This window comes from Arvicola amphibius, chromosome 4 (genome assembly GCF_903992535.2).
Source record: "Arvicola amphibius chromosome 4, mArvAmp1.2, whole genome shotgun sequence".
NCBI lineage: Eukaryota > Metazoa > Chordata > Mammalia > Rodentia > Cricetidae > Arvicola > Arvicola amphibius.
In genome coordinates this window covers 114,427,333-114,443,439 of record NC_052050.1, presented here as the reverse complement: position 1 = coordinate 114,443,439, position 16,107 = coordinate 114,427,333, and the positions used below count along the sequence as shown (strand labels likewise).

General features: G+C 36.0%; 1 protein-coding gene across 1 annotated transcript in view; it reads left to right on the top strand.

The window, feature by feature from the left end:
• Positions 1 to 16,107, top strand: part of LOC119812945 (probable ATP-dependent RNA helicase DDX60) — a 107,845-nt gene that overhangs the window by 7,647 nt on the left and 84,091 nt on the right. The window contains exons 4-8 of the mRNA XM_038327990.1: positions 14 to 203; positions 1,871 to 2,212; positions 4,400 to 4,516; positions 13,138 to 13,299; positions 14,790 to 14,948. Of these exons, the coding sequence (XP_038183918.1) occupies positions 14 to 203; positions 1,871 to 2,212; positions 4,400 to 4,516; positions 13,138 to 13,299; positions 14,790 to 14,948 (970 nt within the window). The remainder of the gene's footprint in view (positions 1 to 13; positions 204 to 1,870; positions 2,213 to 4,399; positions 4,517 to 13,137; positions 13,300 to 14,789; positions 14,949 to 16,107) is intronic.

Genomic DNA, 16,107 nt, shown 5'->3' with positions numbered 1-16,107 from the left:
TATTATTTTTTAGCTATTCCAGCTTATTCAATAACTTTGTTGAATCTGAGTTTTTTCTGATTGACGGAGACTCCTTACTTGTCACGTGTGTATGTGAGAAGTCACTTAAGCAGGGGCAGAGTCTCCACTTCTTCTACCTGGTTGAGCGCTACCTGCTGGATGTCATTAACAAAGAAGGACATTTTGCCATAGTTTTCTTCAAGGTAACACAGACCACCTGAGCTTTGTATCCTCTGAAGACTGAAACCAGAATTCATTTAAAAGATTAGAGACTAGGAATCTTGTCGCTGAAGCTGGCTTTGAACTCATGATGCTCTTGCTTCTGCTTTCCAAGTGAAAGGATTTCAGATTTGGACTATCACCCCTTGCTATAACTAAAATTATTTTTTATAAGATTTTATGAACGTTTTCACCAGTGACTGCAGAGCAAAATACATTTTAAAAAGTTTAGAAAATTAGATGGGGCTAAGGCAAGGAGGTTCAGAGTTTGAAGCCCACCCGAGCCTCACACAGTGAGTTGATGAGTAGTTTAGCCAACCTGGAAAGACCTCAAAAGAAAAAAAATCTAGAAATTCAACTTGGTGGTAGAAGACTTGCCTAGTGTGTGCAAGGCTGTGGGCTCAATATCCAGGACAAATAATTAACAAAATAAAACAAAACAAAAATCACAAACCATTTAAAAGTCATTAAATTTAAAGGGAAGAGGAGAAAAGAGCAATTACCCAGCATTGCAGTCTTCTGGAATAAACACAATTAGATTATTTTGTAATGTGTAATGATGGAGAACTTTATTGGACAGACAGAGTCACAGAATTGATGAAATTCTCAACAGTGGCCCCATTGACCTCATTTCTACTTCTCCAGCTCTGAGAACTACTTTGCCTTCAAAACTCAGTAGGCAAATTATTTGAGTACACACATGAACTCATTAACCCAATTTTGCTATTGTATGTTCTGTTAAAAATATCTAGGAAAGAATATCATATTTTGTGTAATTAATAAAAGTTTGACAATTTGAAATACAGGTATATCTACTGCTACCATATCTTCCTGTTTCTATATTCAGGGCAGTTAATGCTGTACTCAGGAAATATGGAGTGGATTTGTTCAATCAGTTTGCAACTTATGTTGCTGTACATATCTGAACATTGCTGGCTAGCAGAATTTTGTACAATGATCCAGGTTTCTGCCCTGTGTTTATAATTAGTTACACAGATTTTGGTCTACAGAAAAAAAAATCTTGCTGTTTAAGAAATGTCACTGCAGTGTGGAATTATTCTCTAGAATAATGTATTCCCCTTCATCTGCCAATTCCAGAAAATTAATAGTTACAATTATTATTTTCATATTTTTTTTGTCCTTTGTCTTCTTGAGGAGAGGTTGGAAAGAGAATGATTAGAAACAGGGAGGCAGCGAGCTGGGCGATAGCTCAGCCTGTTAAGCGTGCTGCGCTGGCGCAAGCGAGGTCCCAAGTTCGAACTCCGGATCCATGTGATGTCACACAGAGTGGTTCTGTGTCTCGTGTGTGTTGCATGTGTCTGTGTGTGTGCGGTTTCCCACGCTGTCTTGTGGGAAAAAAAAAAAAAACAGGGAGGCAAAGTGTAATGAACTCTGGGTACTATGGGCTTGCTTACTCTTAGGTCAAAGTGTGATTTACAGCATACATTTCTGTAAAAATAAAATTCCAGTGTCAATTTACTGACTAGAGGACAGAAAACAAAACAAAACAAAAAAACAATTACAAAAACGCACCTTAAAACAAAAACCTTGTTGCATCATATTCCTTCATTGACCTTAATATGTTACCTGCTGAAGTACTGAAAAGCTAAATGATACTTTCCAAATAATATTCTTTGTCTCTTCCTCATAGGATGCTGAGTATGCTTACTTTAGCATTCCTGAATTTCTTACACTGAGAACTGCTTTAATTTTGCACCTTCAGAAGAATACTGCCATTGATGTTTGGACTGAATTTTCTGGATGCTTGTCAAAAGAGTGGCGTATTTCCTTGGGTCAGAGCTGCCCATATTTCTTGATTCTTGCTGATGAAGGCCTGAACGACCAGCAGACAGACCTTTTCAATTTTATAGCCATTCAGTCTTGGGCAGCAAATGTCAACATCGTGCTCTTCTCAGGGCAAAGATCTGACATCCTCCGTCTTTATGCATATTTTATGCAAAGCTCATATTCAGAGCAGCGGTTTTTCAAGGAGGTAATGTACATCTACAGGACAATGTTCTAGAACTTTAAAAACATTTCTATATTATGAAAATAATTCAGAAAATAAGGCTCTGTGGTTAAAAATGCTTGCTATTCCTGTCATGTTGGGTAGTTCATAACTGCCTATAACTCCAGCTCCAAAGAGATTTGACATCTCTGGCCTCTGTGTATACTGCCCTTATATGCAGATACCTACCTACATACCTACATACATACAAACAGACAAACACACACACACATACATACACAAACGCTAAAAATGAAACATTTTTAAAAGGTAACTATATTGATTCAATATTGACTCTACCTTCAATATATAAACCACTATAGATTTTATAAGATGATATTTAGGTTAATAATAATGATAATGAATAATAGCATATAGTAATTTGCAAAGTACTTTGCATCATAGACTCTTAATACTTATGAATTATTTATATTCAATATTGACAAAAGTCCCATGAGGCAAGCATAAGAATTGTCCGTATTTAAATATGAAATGGATGCTTGAATATGTAACCTGTTTAAAAACACTACTAAATGAGTAGTACAAGGGAATGTAGAATTTATGAGAAGCAGTGTTATCCTGTACCCTATGTCCTCAAACACTGTGTGGTGTGTGAAATCCAAGTTATTGAAGGCCAGAAAGACATGAAATCGGAGGCAAAGGTATGTCTCTGTTGCTGAGATCTACCAGTAAAATGATAAATTATGTGGTTTCATTTAAGGAGAGCACACCAGAGCAGATTAAAGAAAAGAAAGTGATACATTTATGTTTACATAAATAACTTCATCTAATAAGTCAAAGACTTTTCAAACAATCAGAATTCAAATTTTATGATAGTATTATTTTACCTATATGGGTATATTTGAAAAACTAATTTGTTGAAAATTCCAGAGTAGAGAATGTATACTGACTTTATAAATTAATATAGTTTGATTATTTTTAAACCAGTTAAGGTGAATTCTGCATATGAATATTATTCCATAGCTCATCAAAGTTGGTTTTGAACATGTGTCCCTCTTTGAGAATTGCATCATGCACATCATTGCGCATTTGCATATGTACAAATAGTTGTCATGACGTGACACAGTAGTTTATTTTGCTTTTGTTAGGATTCCTATCATTAAATTACTTCTAACTCTGACTGCCAGCTGTGGGCAGAAACAGGCCCGGCCTTTATTTTTACATACAGGACAAATACTAAGTATTAAGTTTATGTTGTGGTTCTTTTTCTTTTCGTAGACTGTGTCTCACTGTGTGTCTCAGGCTGGCCTGGAACACACAAAGTTACACTTTCCTCGGCACCCCTGGGTGCTGGGATTAAAGGCATGTGCCACCATACCTAGCCCAAGTTTATAGTATTATGTTGATAGCAGTTTTTAAATCTGAGTTCTGAAAAAATCTTGCAAATGTTGACAGTTACATGGCTGGGGCAGACTGACGGGTCACTGGCAGTGGCACCAGGATTTATCCCTAATGCTTGTACTGCCTTTTTCTCTTTATATGGATAACTTGGATCAGCCTAGATATAGTAGGGAGGGCCTTGGGCCTTCTCCAGAGCTATGTGCCTTACCCTCTCTAGGAGTGGATGGCGGTGGGGTGGAGGGTTTGTGGAGGGAATGGGAGGAGGGGAAGGAGTGGGAACTTGGATTTGTATGTATAATTATAAAAATGATAGTTTTCTTTTTTAAAAAAATTAAAAATAAAACTTTCTAGATAAAATTTCCCTCAAAGGAGTGTTTTTGCATTAACTGATTTGAGGAATACTTAGAATTTAAAATAGAATGAAATGCCATCTTATGACTCCATTTGTAGATTAGTGGAAATGGCATTGAAACTCTTGGCAATGACTGTTTCCAATGCCGTAGATGTCTATGGGGAGGAGATTGTAGTCTCTTTTTGGGTGCTTGGTTGAAATGTGACTTAAAGAAGCGCACTGAATTAATGGCATTTATATCTTTGTGAAACTGCTAAAATAAGGTTGCTATATTGCCAGAAGAGATATCTAAGTATTGCCTTGGAAGACTTTCCAAACACTGCTGACCATCCTCAATTACAGTAGTGTAGATTTAAACTCAGGGCCCATTGTAATAGGATTGCTTCTTAAATTTCTGAGTTTTGCAGTTGGGAAATAATAATTTTACTTGTGATAATTTATCATATTTTGTTTTTCAGAATATAAAGGAGATTATGATGGCTTACAAAACCTTGGTTCAACTGCTAGAAAAATGTAGAGACCTGAATTTAACAACTCTGTTTGGAGATTTAAAATTTAATAATATGGTAGAAAAGGTAATAGAAATTGAAAAAACAATTTTAGTTGAACTATCATTTTAAAAGTGTTTGTGTGTGTGCATGTGTGTGTGTGTGTGTGTGTGTGTGTGTGTGTGTCTGTGTGTAGGCCAAAGTACCCTAGTGTATCACTCCTAGAATTTTACCTTATTTGAGACCAGCAGTAACAGAATCTTGTAGCAGCAGAGAGTGGGAGAGATACTAGACATCTTTCCCCATACCTGGTCTGAGAAGAAATATCTGTATTTGTCACTGATGTGTGTGGGCTCTGATGTGAAGAATACAACCTTGAGCTTCTCCTTTTGTTTATACCATGGACACAGTGGTTAAATATACCACAGTACTATTGTATCTCCCTTAGTTCATTGTTATCATGTTGCATTGACACATTTTCTAACACTGCATTGCTGGTCTCCATACACTCCACCATGGTGTATTGCTTTGATAATATGATCTTGGGTTCTTTTTGTTGTTTATCCTGTTGAATTTTTCCTTGGTTGGCATCTGTGATACCCTAACGTAATTTTCAGTTTTTGTCTTGTCTTACATTTATTTGTAAGTTTTTATTAATTATTTTATATTTTACATACCAGTCCCTGTTCCCTTTCCCTTCTCTCCTCCCTCTTCCTCCTACCCCCATCCTACCCCTATCCACTCTTCAAAAGGGTAAGACCTCCTCTGAAAGTCAACTAGTCTGTCCCATCACCTCGTTGAGACAGGATCAAGTATCCTGCCCCATGCCTAAGCTGAGCCAGGTATCTCTCCATAGAGAATGGGCTTCACAAAGGCAGTTCATGCTTTAGTGTTAGATCCTGGTTCCACTGCCAGTAGCCCTATATACTGCCCAAGCCACACCATTGTCCCCTGAATTCAGTGAGCCTAGTTCAGTCCTATGCAGGTTCCCCATTTGTCAGTCTGGAGTCAGTGATTTCCCACTAGCTCATTCAGCAGATTCTGTGAGTTTCCCCATTATGATCTTGATCCCCTTTTTCCCCATATTTTAACTCCTCCCTTACTTTGTTTGTACTCTGGGAGCTCAGCCCAGTGGTTAGTTGTGGATCTCTGCATTTGCTTCCATCTGTTTCGGGAAGAGGGTTCTAGCTTCCCTGTGGTTGTGGCATGTAGCAGGCTGGTTATCTTTTGCTTTATGTCTGGTATCCACCTATAAGTCAGTATACATAAATTTGTCTTTCTGGGTCTGGGTTTCATCAGGATCTGAGCCTACCCTTTAATGATGAGCTGGGTCCAAGGAAAGGTAAGTGTACCACTCACCCATTCCCCAGCCTCCCTTGAGCCAGGAAACAGTCAGAAGCAGCTTCGACTTCCAAGCAGGAACTTGTTTAATTTTGCACATCTTTTAAAGCAAAGGACCGTCGGGGGTGGTTGTGGGGGAAGGGTGGGGAGTGGAAATGTTGGGTGTGTGTGTTGGGGGAGAAGGGGTGGAAAGGGAGTCAACCAATCACTTTAAAGGTCACCCTATCATGTGCTCAGACACCCTGCATTTACTCTAGTGTCTATGTGCTGACATCTTCTTGCCTGATTCTGGTGTCCAATGTAAACAACCCAGAGTCTGCCCATCTGACTTCCTTTCTGTGCCATCTTAGCTGCCCATGTGCCCTACAGGTTACCTCACCCAGGATGTTTTTTTTTTCTAATTCCATCCATTTGCCTGCAAATTTAAAGATGTCATTGTTTTTTACCTCTAAGTAGTAGTCCATTGTGTGAATGCATCACATTTTCTTTATCCATTCTTCGGTTGAGGGGCATCTAGGTTGCTTCCAGGTTCTGTCTGTTATGAATAATGTTGCTATGAACATAGTTGAGCAAATGCCCTAGTGGTGTATGCTCAAAAGTGGTATTGCTAAAACATGAGGTAGATTGATTCTCAAATTTCTGAGAAACTGTCATACTGATTTCTACAGTGTTTGCAGAAGTTTGCACTCCCACCAGCAATGGAGGAGTGTTCCCCTTACTCCACATCCTCTCCAGCATAAGCTGTCATTGATGTTTTTGATCTTAGCCATTCTAACAGGTGTAAGATGGAATCTGAGTCATTTTGATTTGCATTTCCCTTAGAACTAAGGATGCTAAGCTTTACCTTTAATGTTATTCAGCCATTTAAGATTCTTCTGTTGAGAATTCTCTGTTTAGATCTGTACCCCATTTTTTAATTGGATTATTTGGTATTTTCATATCTAGTTTCTTCAGTTCTTTATATATTTTGGAGATCTCTGTCAAATGTAAGGTTAGTGAAGATCTTTTCCCATTCAGTAGGTTACCATTTTGTCTCACTAAACTTGTCCTGTTACTTACAGAAGATTTTCAGTTTCAGGAGGTCCCATCTATTGATTGATGCTCTCAGGGTCTATGCTACTGGAGTTATATTAAGGAAGTGGTCTCCTGTGCTAATGTGTTCAAGGCTGCTTTCCACTTTTTTTTTCTATCAGGTTCAATGTAACTAGATTTATGTTGAAGTTCTTGATTCACTTGGACATGAGTTTTGTGTATTGTAATGCATATGGATTCATTTGCAATCTTCTACATGTCAACATCTAGTTATGCAAGCACCATTTGTTGAAGATGCTTTCTTTTTTTCCGTTTACAATTTTGGCTTCTTTGTTAAAACTTAGGTGTTCATAGGTATGTGGATTCATGTTAGGGTCTCCTATTCAAATCCATTGATCTTTGCGATTATTTTCCTTTTGTCACTTTGCCAGTAGTAAGCTGTTTTTGTTACTACAGCTCTATAATAGATTTCAAATTCAGGGATGGTGATGCCTCTGGAGATTCCTTTATTGTACAGGATTGTTTTGGCTATTCTGGGTGTTTTATTTTTCCATATGAAGTTGAGTATTATTCTTTCAAAGTCTGTGAAGAATTGTGTTGGGATTTTGATGAAGATTGCATTGAATCTGTATATTGCTTTTGGTAAGATTGCCATTTTTACTATGTTGATCCTACCTATCTAAGAGCATGGGTTGTTTTTTAATTTTCTGATATCTTCTTCAATTTCTTTCTTCACACACTTAAAGTCTTGTCATACAGGTCTTTCACTTGTTTGGTTAGAGTTACCAAAACCTATTTTATGTTATTTGTGGCTATGGTAAAGGATGATGCTTCCCTATTTCTCTTTCCGCCCTTTATTATTTATGTATAGGTGGGCTATTGAGTTTTTGAGTTAATTTTGTATCTCTCCACATTGCTGAAGGTGTTTATCAGTTGTAGGAGTTACCTGGTAGAAATTTAGTGTCACTTAGGTATACTATCATATCATCTGCAAAGAGTGGGAGTTTGACTTCTTCCTTTCCAATTTGTATCCCCTTGATCTTTTGTTATTTTATTGCACTAGTTACATCTTTGAATACTATATTGAATAGATATGGAGAGAGTGGACAGCCTTGTCTCTTATCCTGATTTCAGTGGAATCGCTGGGAGTTTCTCTCCATTTAGTTTGATGCTACCTGTCGGTTTACTGTATATTGTCTTTATTAAGTTGAGGTATGTTCATTGTATCCTAGATCTCTCTAAGATCTTTATCATGAAGTGGTGTTGGATTATGTCAAAAGCTTTTTTAGCATCTAATGAGATGATCATGAAATTTCTTTCAGCTTGTTTAAATGAGGGATTACATTAACAGATTTTTTTTTTCATATGTTGAACCATCCCTGCATATATGAGATGAAGCCTACTTGACTAATTTGGATGATATTTTTTTAATGTCTTCTTGGATTCTATTTGCCAGTATTTTATTAAGGACTTTTGCAATAATGTTTATGAGGAAGATTGGTCTTTAATTCTGTTCTTTGTTGTGCCTTTGTGTAGTTTGGTTATTAGAATAATTGTAGTCTAATAAAAAGAGTTTGGCAATGTTCCTTCTGTTTCTTTGTATGGAATAATTTGAGGGGTATTGCTACTAACTCTTCTTTGAAATTTTGGTAGAATTCTGCACTGAAATCATTGAATTCTGAGCTTTACTTTTTAGTTGGAAGATTTTAATGGCTATTTATATTTCCTTAGGAGTTATAGGTCTATTTAAGTTGTTTATCTGGTGCTGATTTAATTTTTGTAAGTAGTGTTTAAAGAAACTTGTCCATTTCTTTTAGGTTTTTCAATATTGTGGGGTATAGCTTTTTGAAATATGTCCTAATATGTGTCTGGATTTCCTTAGTATCTGTTGTTGTGTCCCTCTTTTCATTTCTGATTTTGTTAATTTGGATATTCTTTTTCTGCCTTTTGACTAGTTTGGATAAGGGTTTGTCTATCTTGTTGATTTTCCCAAAGAACCAACACTTTGTTTCTTTGTATTGTTTTCTTTGTTTCTATTTTATTGATTTCAGTCTTCAGTTTGTTTATTTCCTGTTATCTACTCCTCCTGGATCATTTCCTTCTTTTTGTTTTAGAATTTTCTGGTGTGGTTTTAAGTTGTTAGTGTGAGATTTCTCCAAATTCTTTATGTAGGCGTTTAGTGCTATGATCTTTCCTCTTACTACTGCTTTCATTGTGTCCCATAACTTTGGGTATGTTGTACTTTCATATTCATTGAATTATAGGAAATTTTGATTTCTTTTTAAATTTCTTCCTTGACATAGTAGTGATTCAGTTGAAGGCTGTTAAGTTTCCATGAGGCTGTAAGTTTTCTCAATTTTGTATTATTGTTGAATTCTAACTTTAACCCATGGTGATCTGATAAGACACAGAGTTTATTCTTTTTTTTTGTCTGTCTGTTGAGATTTGCTTTGTGACTGAGTATGTCAGTTTCAGAGAAGGTTTCATGAGGTACTGAGAAAAAGAAATATTCTTCTGTGTTTGTGTGAAATGCTATATAGATGTCTGTTAAGTTCATTTGACTCATAACACCTGTTAGTTCACTTATTTCTCTATTAAGTCTCTGTCTGGAAGACCTGTAAAATTGGTGAAAGTGGGGCATTGAAGTCTTCTACTATTAGTGTGTGGGATTTGTTATGCACTTTTAAGCTTTAGTAATGCTTCTTTTACAAATGTGTGTGCTTTTGTATTTGGGACATAGCTATTCAGAACTGAGACTTCATCCTGATGAAATTTTCATCTGATGAATATTAAGTGTCCTTCTCCATATCTTCTCATTAATTTAATTTAATTTTTAAAATTTATTTTTTATTCTGCTTACCTACCAACCACCATCCCCTGTCCTTCCCCTCATCCCACTCTCACACATCCCCCATACACTCCTCAGAAAGTTACAGTCTCCTATGGGGAGTCAACAAGGCCTGGCTCATTCATTTAAGGCAGGACCAAGACCAACTCCCCACTTCATGGGTTCAAGTCTGAACAAGGCATCCCACCAAATGAAATTGCCTTCAAAAAGCCAGCTCATGAACCAGGCATAGATACGGTCCCACTGCTAGGGGTTCTACAAAAAGACCAGGCTATAAAAAGTCACCCTAATCCTAGTTCAGTCCCATGCAAGCTTCTCAGCTGTCAGTCTAGTGTCAATGAGCTCTCACAAATTCAGGTCATATGTCTTTATGTGTTTCCCACATCTTCACCAATCCCTCATCTGACAGAGGGCTGATCTCCAAAATATATAAAGAACTCAAGACAGTAGACGTCTTGAAATATCAAATAAAATAATCCAATTAAAAATGTGGTACAGATATAAATAGAGAATTCTCAACAGAAGAACCTCAAATGTGCAAAAGACATTTAAGGATTTGCTCAGTATCCTTAGTTTTAAGGGGAATGCAAATAAAAATGACTCTGAGATACCATCTTATACCTGTAAGAATGGTTAATATCAAAGTCACTGAGGACAGCTTATGATGGAGAGGATGTGGTGTAAGGGGAACATTTTTGATTAATTTTAGTTTGACGTCTATTTTGTCAAATATTACAAATATATCTGATATATATCAGATAGCTACACCTGCTTGTTTCTTATGTCTGTTTGATTGGAAATCTTTTCCCAACTATTAAGTCTGAAGTAATGTCCGTCTTTGAGGTTGAGGTGTGTTTCTTGTATACATCACAAAGATGGATCCTGTTTTCATATCCATTCTCTTAGCCTGTGTCTTTTTTATAGGTGAATTGAGTGCAATGATATTAAGTGATATTAATTACCAGTGATTGTTAATTTCTGTTATTTTTCATTGGTAGTGTTTGTGTGTTTCCTTTCTTTGGGGATTCCTGGTATGAGGTTATCTGTTGCCCGTGTTTTTGTGATTTCAGTTAGCTTCCTTGGGTTAGAATTTTTCTTCTAGTACTTTCTATAGAGCTGTATTTGTGAATAAGTATTGTTTAAATCTGGTTTTCTCATGGAATATGCTTTCTCCATTGATGGTGATCGAAAGCTTTTCTGGTTATAGTAGTCTGGGCTTGCATCCATGGTCTCTTAGTGCCTTTCTTATTTGTTTAATGATGTTTGTCTAATTTTATCTTGCATTTGGAATTATTAATAAGATATACAGAATTTTATTCTCTTAGGCTATGATTTAATATTTTACTTTCTTTTTATTTTCTTATTTCTTCTTATCTTCTTTTGAACAGAACATTTAATTATTTTCTCATTTTTGGTGTTAAATTTTTTTAGTGTGATTTGTTTTTCTCTGAATAGTGCTTTCATTTCATGAAAGATTTTATATAGAGATAGCAATTTTCAATATATTATATTATATATCATATTTAGTGATTTTATTATAATTTTAAATCAATTATGTAACTTTAGTCTGTGTTTCTTTTTTTCACATGAATGGGCACCAAGCACATATGTGGTACAATAGTATGTGGAGCCAATACACTCACATCTTAAAGTAAAATTATTAAATCTAAAAAAATAGAGAAAATTAAAAGTTTCAGATTAAAAGATTTCTTTTAAAAATGGCATTTGAATATCTAGGGCAGAGTCAGCATTTTTGTAATTGTTCTAATTCACTCCTTAATAATATCAATCCTTTGTATTTCTCATAAGGTTATAGAATGTCTCTTTCTTCCCTGCAAAGTTTTGAGGTGTCACAAGTATGACAGGAAACTTGATATATTGTCCAGATGGAGTGTGTTATTTTTCCATTACACATTTTATCATTGCTGTCTATCAGTGCTACCATTTTCTTTTTTAACTGATACAAAAGAGGAGATTTTGGGTAAAATAGTTATAAAAGCAGCCAATACTTTCAGAAAGTTGGTTGCTATTATATGTGTTACTTCTAATCATGTGAATTACTCACAAAATTGTATGTGTATGTATTTTAAGAAAATACATGATGGGGGCTCGAAAGGTCGCTCCGTGACTAAGAAATTTTACTCTTTTGCATATATACATACAGGCCAAACTATTCATAATCATAAAATAATAAAAAATAAAGTCTAAGGATCACAAAATTTCTTGTGAGTAATCCAGTACCTTGGTTCACATGGGAATACAAGGGAATACTGCATCTCTAAGTTTCATCAATAGAAGTATAGTATTTAGATTCAAGAAAGTGATGGTCTTATTATGAATACATTTATTATTATGTCTGGCTTGTTTATAATGTCAACACTTAGAGGCAAGACTCTACATTTTTTGAATATATCCTTTAAGTGACATCATGTATTTTACAGTATTGAGGATATGTTGGAATGTGTACCTTTCTGTTACTTTTCTAAATTGTTTCATGTTTTCTGATATCATTGAACTTCTCACAAATAATATTTTTATGGACATATGGTACTTCTTAAATGCTGAACATATAAATTGTTTGAAGATTTGTTTTTACAAATAATTCTGTGATAAAAACCTTGGTGCAAATATCTTTGGACAGATTTTGGATGGTTCCTCCAGGTTATATCTCTAGATCAACATATTGAATAGCAATTAAATATATTGTCATATGCCTTTGCTTGTTTATCAATTCATTAGCAGAGTGTAAAAGGAGTGACACACCATGATTTCTGATGCTGTCTGTTATTAAACTAGTAAAAACAAAACAGCACTTTGATATCATCAAAGTAAACAACACAATTTTTGTATTACTAAAGAATATAAACTTTAAGTCTTTGAAGAAAGAGATTGAAGAGGATACCAGAAAATGGAAGGGTCTCCCTTGCTCTTGGATTGGGAGGATCAACATAGTAAAAATGGCAATTCTACCAAAAGCAATCTATAGATTCAATGCAATCCCCATTAAAATCCCATCAAAATTCTTCACAGACCTTGAGAGAACAATAATCAACTTTATATGGAAAAACAAAAAACCCAGGATAGCCCAAACAATCTTATACAATAAAGGAACTTCTGGAGGCATTACCATCCCTGACTTCAAACTCTATTACAGGGCTACAGTATTGAAAACAATACAATTTTTATATTACTAAAGAATATAAACATTTTTTCATTTTCTCATTATTTGAGTTTCATTAGAGAATTAGCATTTAAAGTAATGAATTTCCCTGCTGATTTACAAATTTTTATGCATGTATTTGTTAAGAGTTTTCTCACAATTTTTTAAAATCATTTTACCACTCAAAATTTGTGTTTATAATTTTTTTAGTGGAAATAGCTACAGTTTCCATATGTTCACATTGACCTATTTCTTACTATATAATCGCTTATGAATAAATATGGTTCTCTAATTGTCATGATGTGTTATAATTGTCTGCGGGGACAGGCTTGTGAGACGATGTCTCTGCTCAAGCAACTCTGGCCAGAAGGCGCTGACATCAGGCGAGCCCTTTGTGTCACTTCATGCTCCCTCTTCTTGGAAATGTACCACTGCTTCTTAGACAACAGAGAGAAGAAAGCCTCCAAGCAGACGTGCGAAGACAAACAGGTGCGGTTGCTGCACTGGGATGCACTTGTACTTACATATTTTATTGTTTTCACCAACGATTTCCCCACGAGGCAGTGGGTTCTCTCTTGTTTATATGATCAGCAGAAATAGGAGAATCCCTGCATCTCATGTCATAAAGGAATACTCTGTTCCATGACTTACTGTGTTTCCTACAGGTGCTTCACATAGGACATATGTAGCCTTCATCACCCGAAGACAGGCAAAGAAGAAACAACCTGCTATGCTACTGTGCTTTGGGCTTTTCTGTGCACGGTTCACAAAATGCTCAGGAAAGCATTGTTATTTCTTTTTTTTTCTTTTTTTTCTCATTTTTTTTTTATTAAAGATTTCCATCTCCTCCCCCTTCCTGTGGCTGACGGTGGAGGAGGTCTGAGAAACCAAGCATTGTTATTTCTATTCCACTATTAGAGCACAGACTTTCAGTTTTTGAGAGTAACAGTCCTTCAGCCCAACATGCTAAATAACAATGTAGTTTGGATTAAGGTTTATCTTGTGCAAATTTCTCAGTGACTTTAAAAGATAGGCTCACACAGTGGTACTCTACTGGCTGAGGAGAGACAACTCTTCTTAGTTTTCTTTATTGCAGGAAAGGTCAAGAATCTGGTGGCCAGTTGAGATTTAGCTATGACTAAAAAGTCATATCTACATATATGTTCTCATGGGCACTAACATATACACATGTGCATATTCCATTTTATATGTAATCTCAGTACTATGGAGTCTCAGCTAATGAATCCTATCAACTTTCTAGATTTCAGAAATAAACAAGGATCAGTTTTTAATATTTTGCTTTGCAGTATCTCCTTAAATGTAATTTTTAATGAAACTTTTCTACGTGATTTTATGTCCAAATTTAATTCATCCCTAAATTATGATAGTAAGTCAAACTTTTCTCCCTGGAACTTCTAAACATTAGACCCTCTCTGGCATCCTAGAAGAATCCCATAGAAGTCTCCTTGCTCCCCCAACAAGACAAAGTGTTTGCCAATAAGAATGGTGTCCCTGTCTCATAATGCTAAGCATATCTACTTCTTTACCTCTGTTCTCATTGTGCAGTTACAGCCTTTAGCTACATTGCCACCCTGTTGTCCACATGGAGGTCATTCATAATATTGTCTTCAGAGTAGGTTGATTCGACAGAAGAGAGAATGTAGCATGTAGCTTCCCCACTCAAGGTCCCCTGGAACCTCCTGTTCATCACCTGGTTTATTAGTTTAAATCTGGAGTCCCCGAAAATACTGAGCTATGCCTTACACCAGCTTCTGCAAAGCTAGAATCTTCCTTTCCCCTCTATCTCAAATGTGTTTAAACACAGCCTAGTTTCTAGGTAAGTACTGTCTCAGAAATGGAGAAACTGTAAATGTGGAATTCCCACACAGAGAGCTTAGCTACAAAGTTCGGGCTTCCACAAATTTAGTGTGTAGTCTCCCAGCCTGCTGCTCTCAACTCACCTTCTTTACTTCCTACAGGAACAAGGTAGTTGTTTAACCCTGAAGGATGTAGAAGACTTCTGTAAGCTCCATTGCCTCAGTGTGGTTTTTCAACTCCACCTACCTCTTTCCCAGAGAGCCTGTTCAAGATTTATCACTTCTGCTTGGATTAAGGACCTCAAAACTGTCTTTAAAATGGTAAATATATGCACCTTTCACTTATACTTTTGTTTTAACTACTTGATACATTAAAAACCACGTTAACCTTCAAAATAGATTTATACAGGGTGGTGGTAAAGTTTGGAGTCTTCACTTGACTAGTTTCAACAATCATATGATTGTTATTAATAACAACCATCATGGCATGTATCCAACCCAAAGAGGAGCTTTTTGAATTTTTCCTTTTTAAAATTCTTGTCAGTGTGAGGAGTTTTTTTCATTAACGAGGAAGTTCCTGGTTACCACCACCTTCTGCATTGAGAAAGAAATGAGGGAATGGATGCAAGGCTTTATTATTTTTTCCCACTCCAGATTATGGATACAGAGATTTTGGAGACCTTAGGAAAACAGAAAGCAAAAATCTCTCCAGAGTTTTCTGTGCAAATCAGTGCCAGAATCTGTTAACACTCCAGTTTATTCTCTTCATTTTAAACGAACAGATATTTCTGTTTTTTATAGCATGGAAAATATCCATACACATTTTTTTCTTTCACATTCTCCTACTTTCTTTCCTATACTGGATGATATCATCTTTAATGACTACTAATTGCATTTTCATATATATGCAGTATATTTACTTAAATAAATATCATATACATACGAAAGTATACATCACACACACACATATGTTAGCCATGTATGATTTCTTTTAGGGTCCTGAGATAAACAGCCAAGAAAAGTGTCTTATGCCCAATGAAATTAGGAATGTGCTCTTCCGGGGTGGAGACAGAGTGAGATGAATACCCTTCATCATTCCACCCTAGTTGTTCCAGACAATTACATCTTATAAAGAAGACACAGACTGAATGTTAACACTTACTGTGAAGGAAGATCTAGGGTTCTTTTGAAATTAATAGTGAAAATATTTCTTTCTTTTCCTGTATATATTCCATCTTTATGTGGCTTCATTTTTTCCCTCATTTTTTATTAAAATTTCCATCTCCTACCCTCCTCCTCTCCCTCCCCTCCCCTCCCTTCCACCCATATCCCCACTCCCTCCCTCTCCAGGCCAAAGAGCCATCAGGGTTCCCTTCACTATGTTAAGTCCAAGGTCCTCCCAACTCCCCCTAAGTCCAGGAAGGTGAGCAACCAAACTGACAAGGCTTACAATGAGCCCGTCCATGCTGTAGAGTCTAAG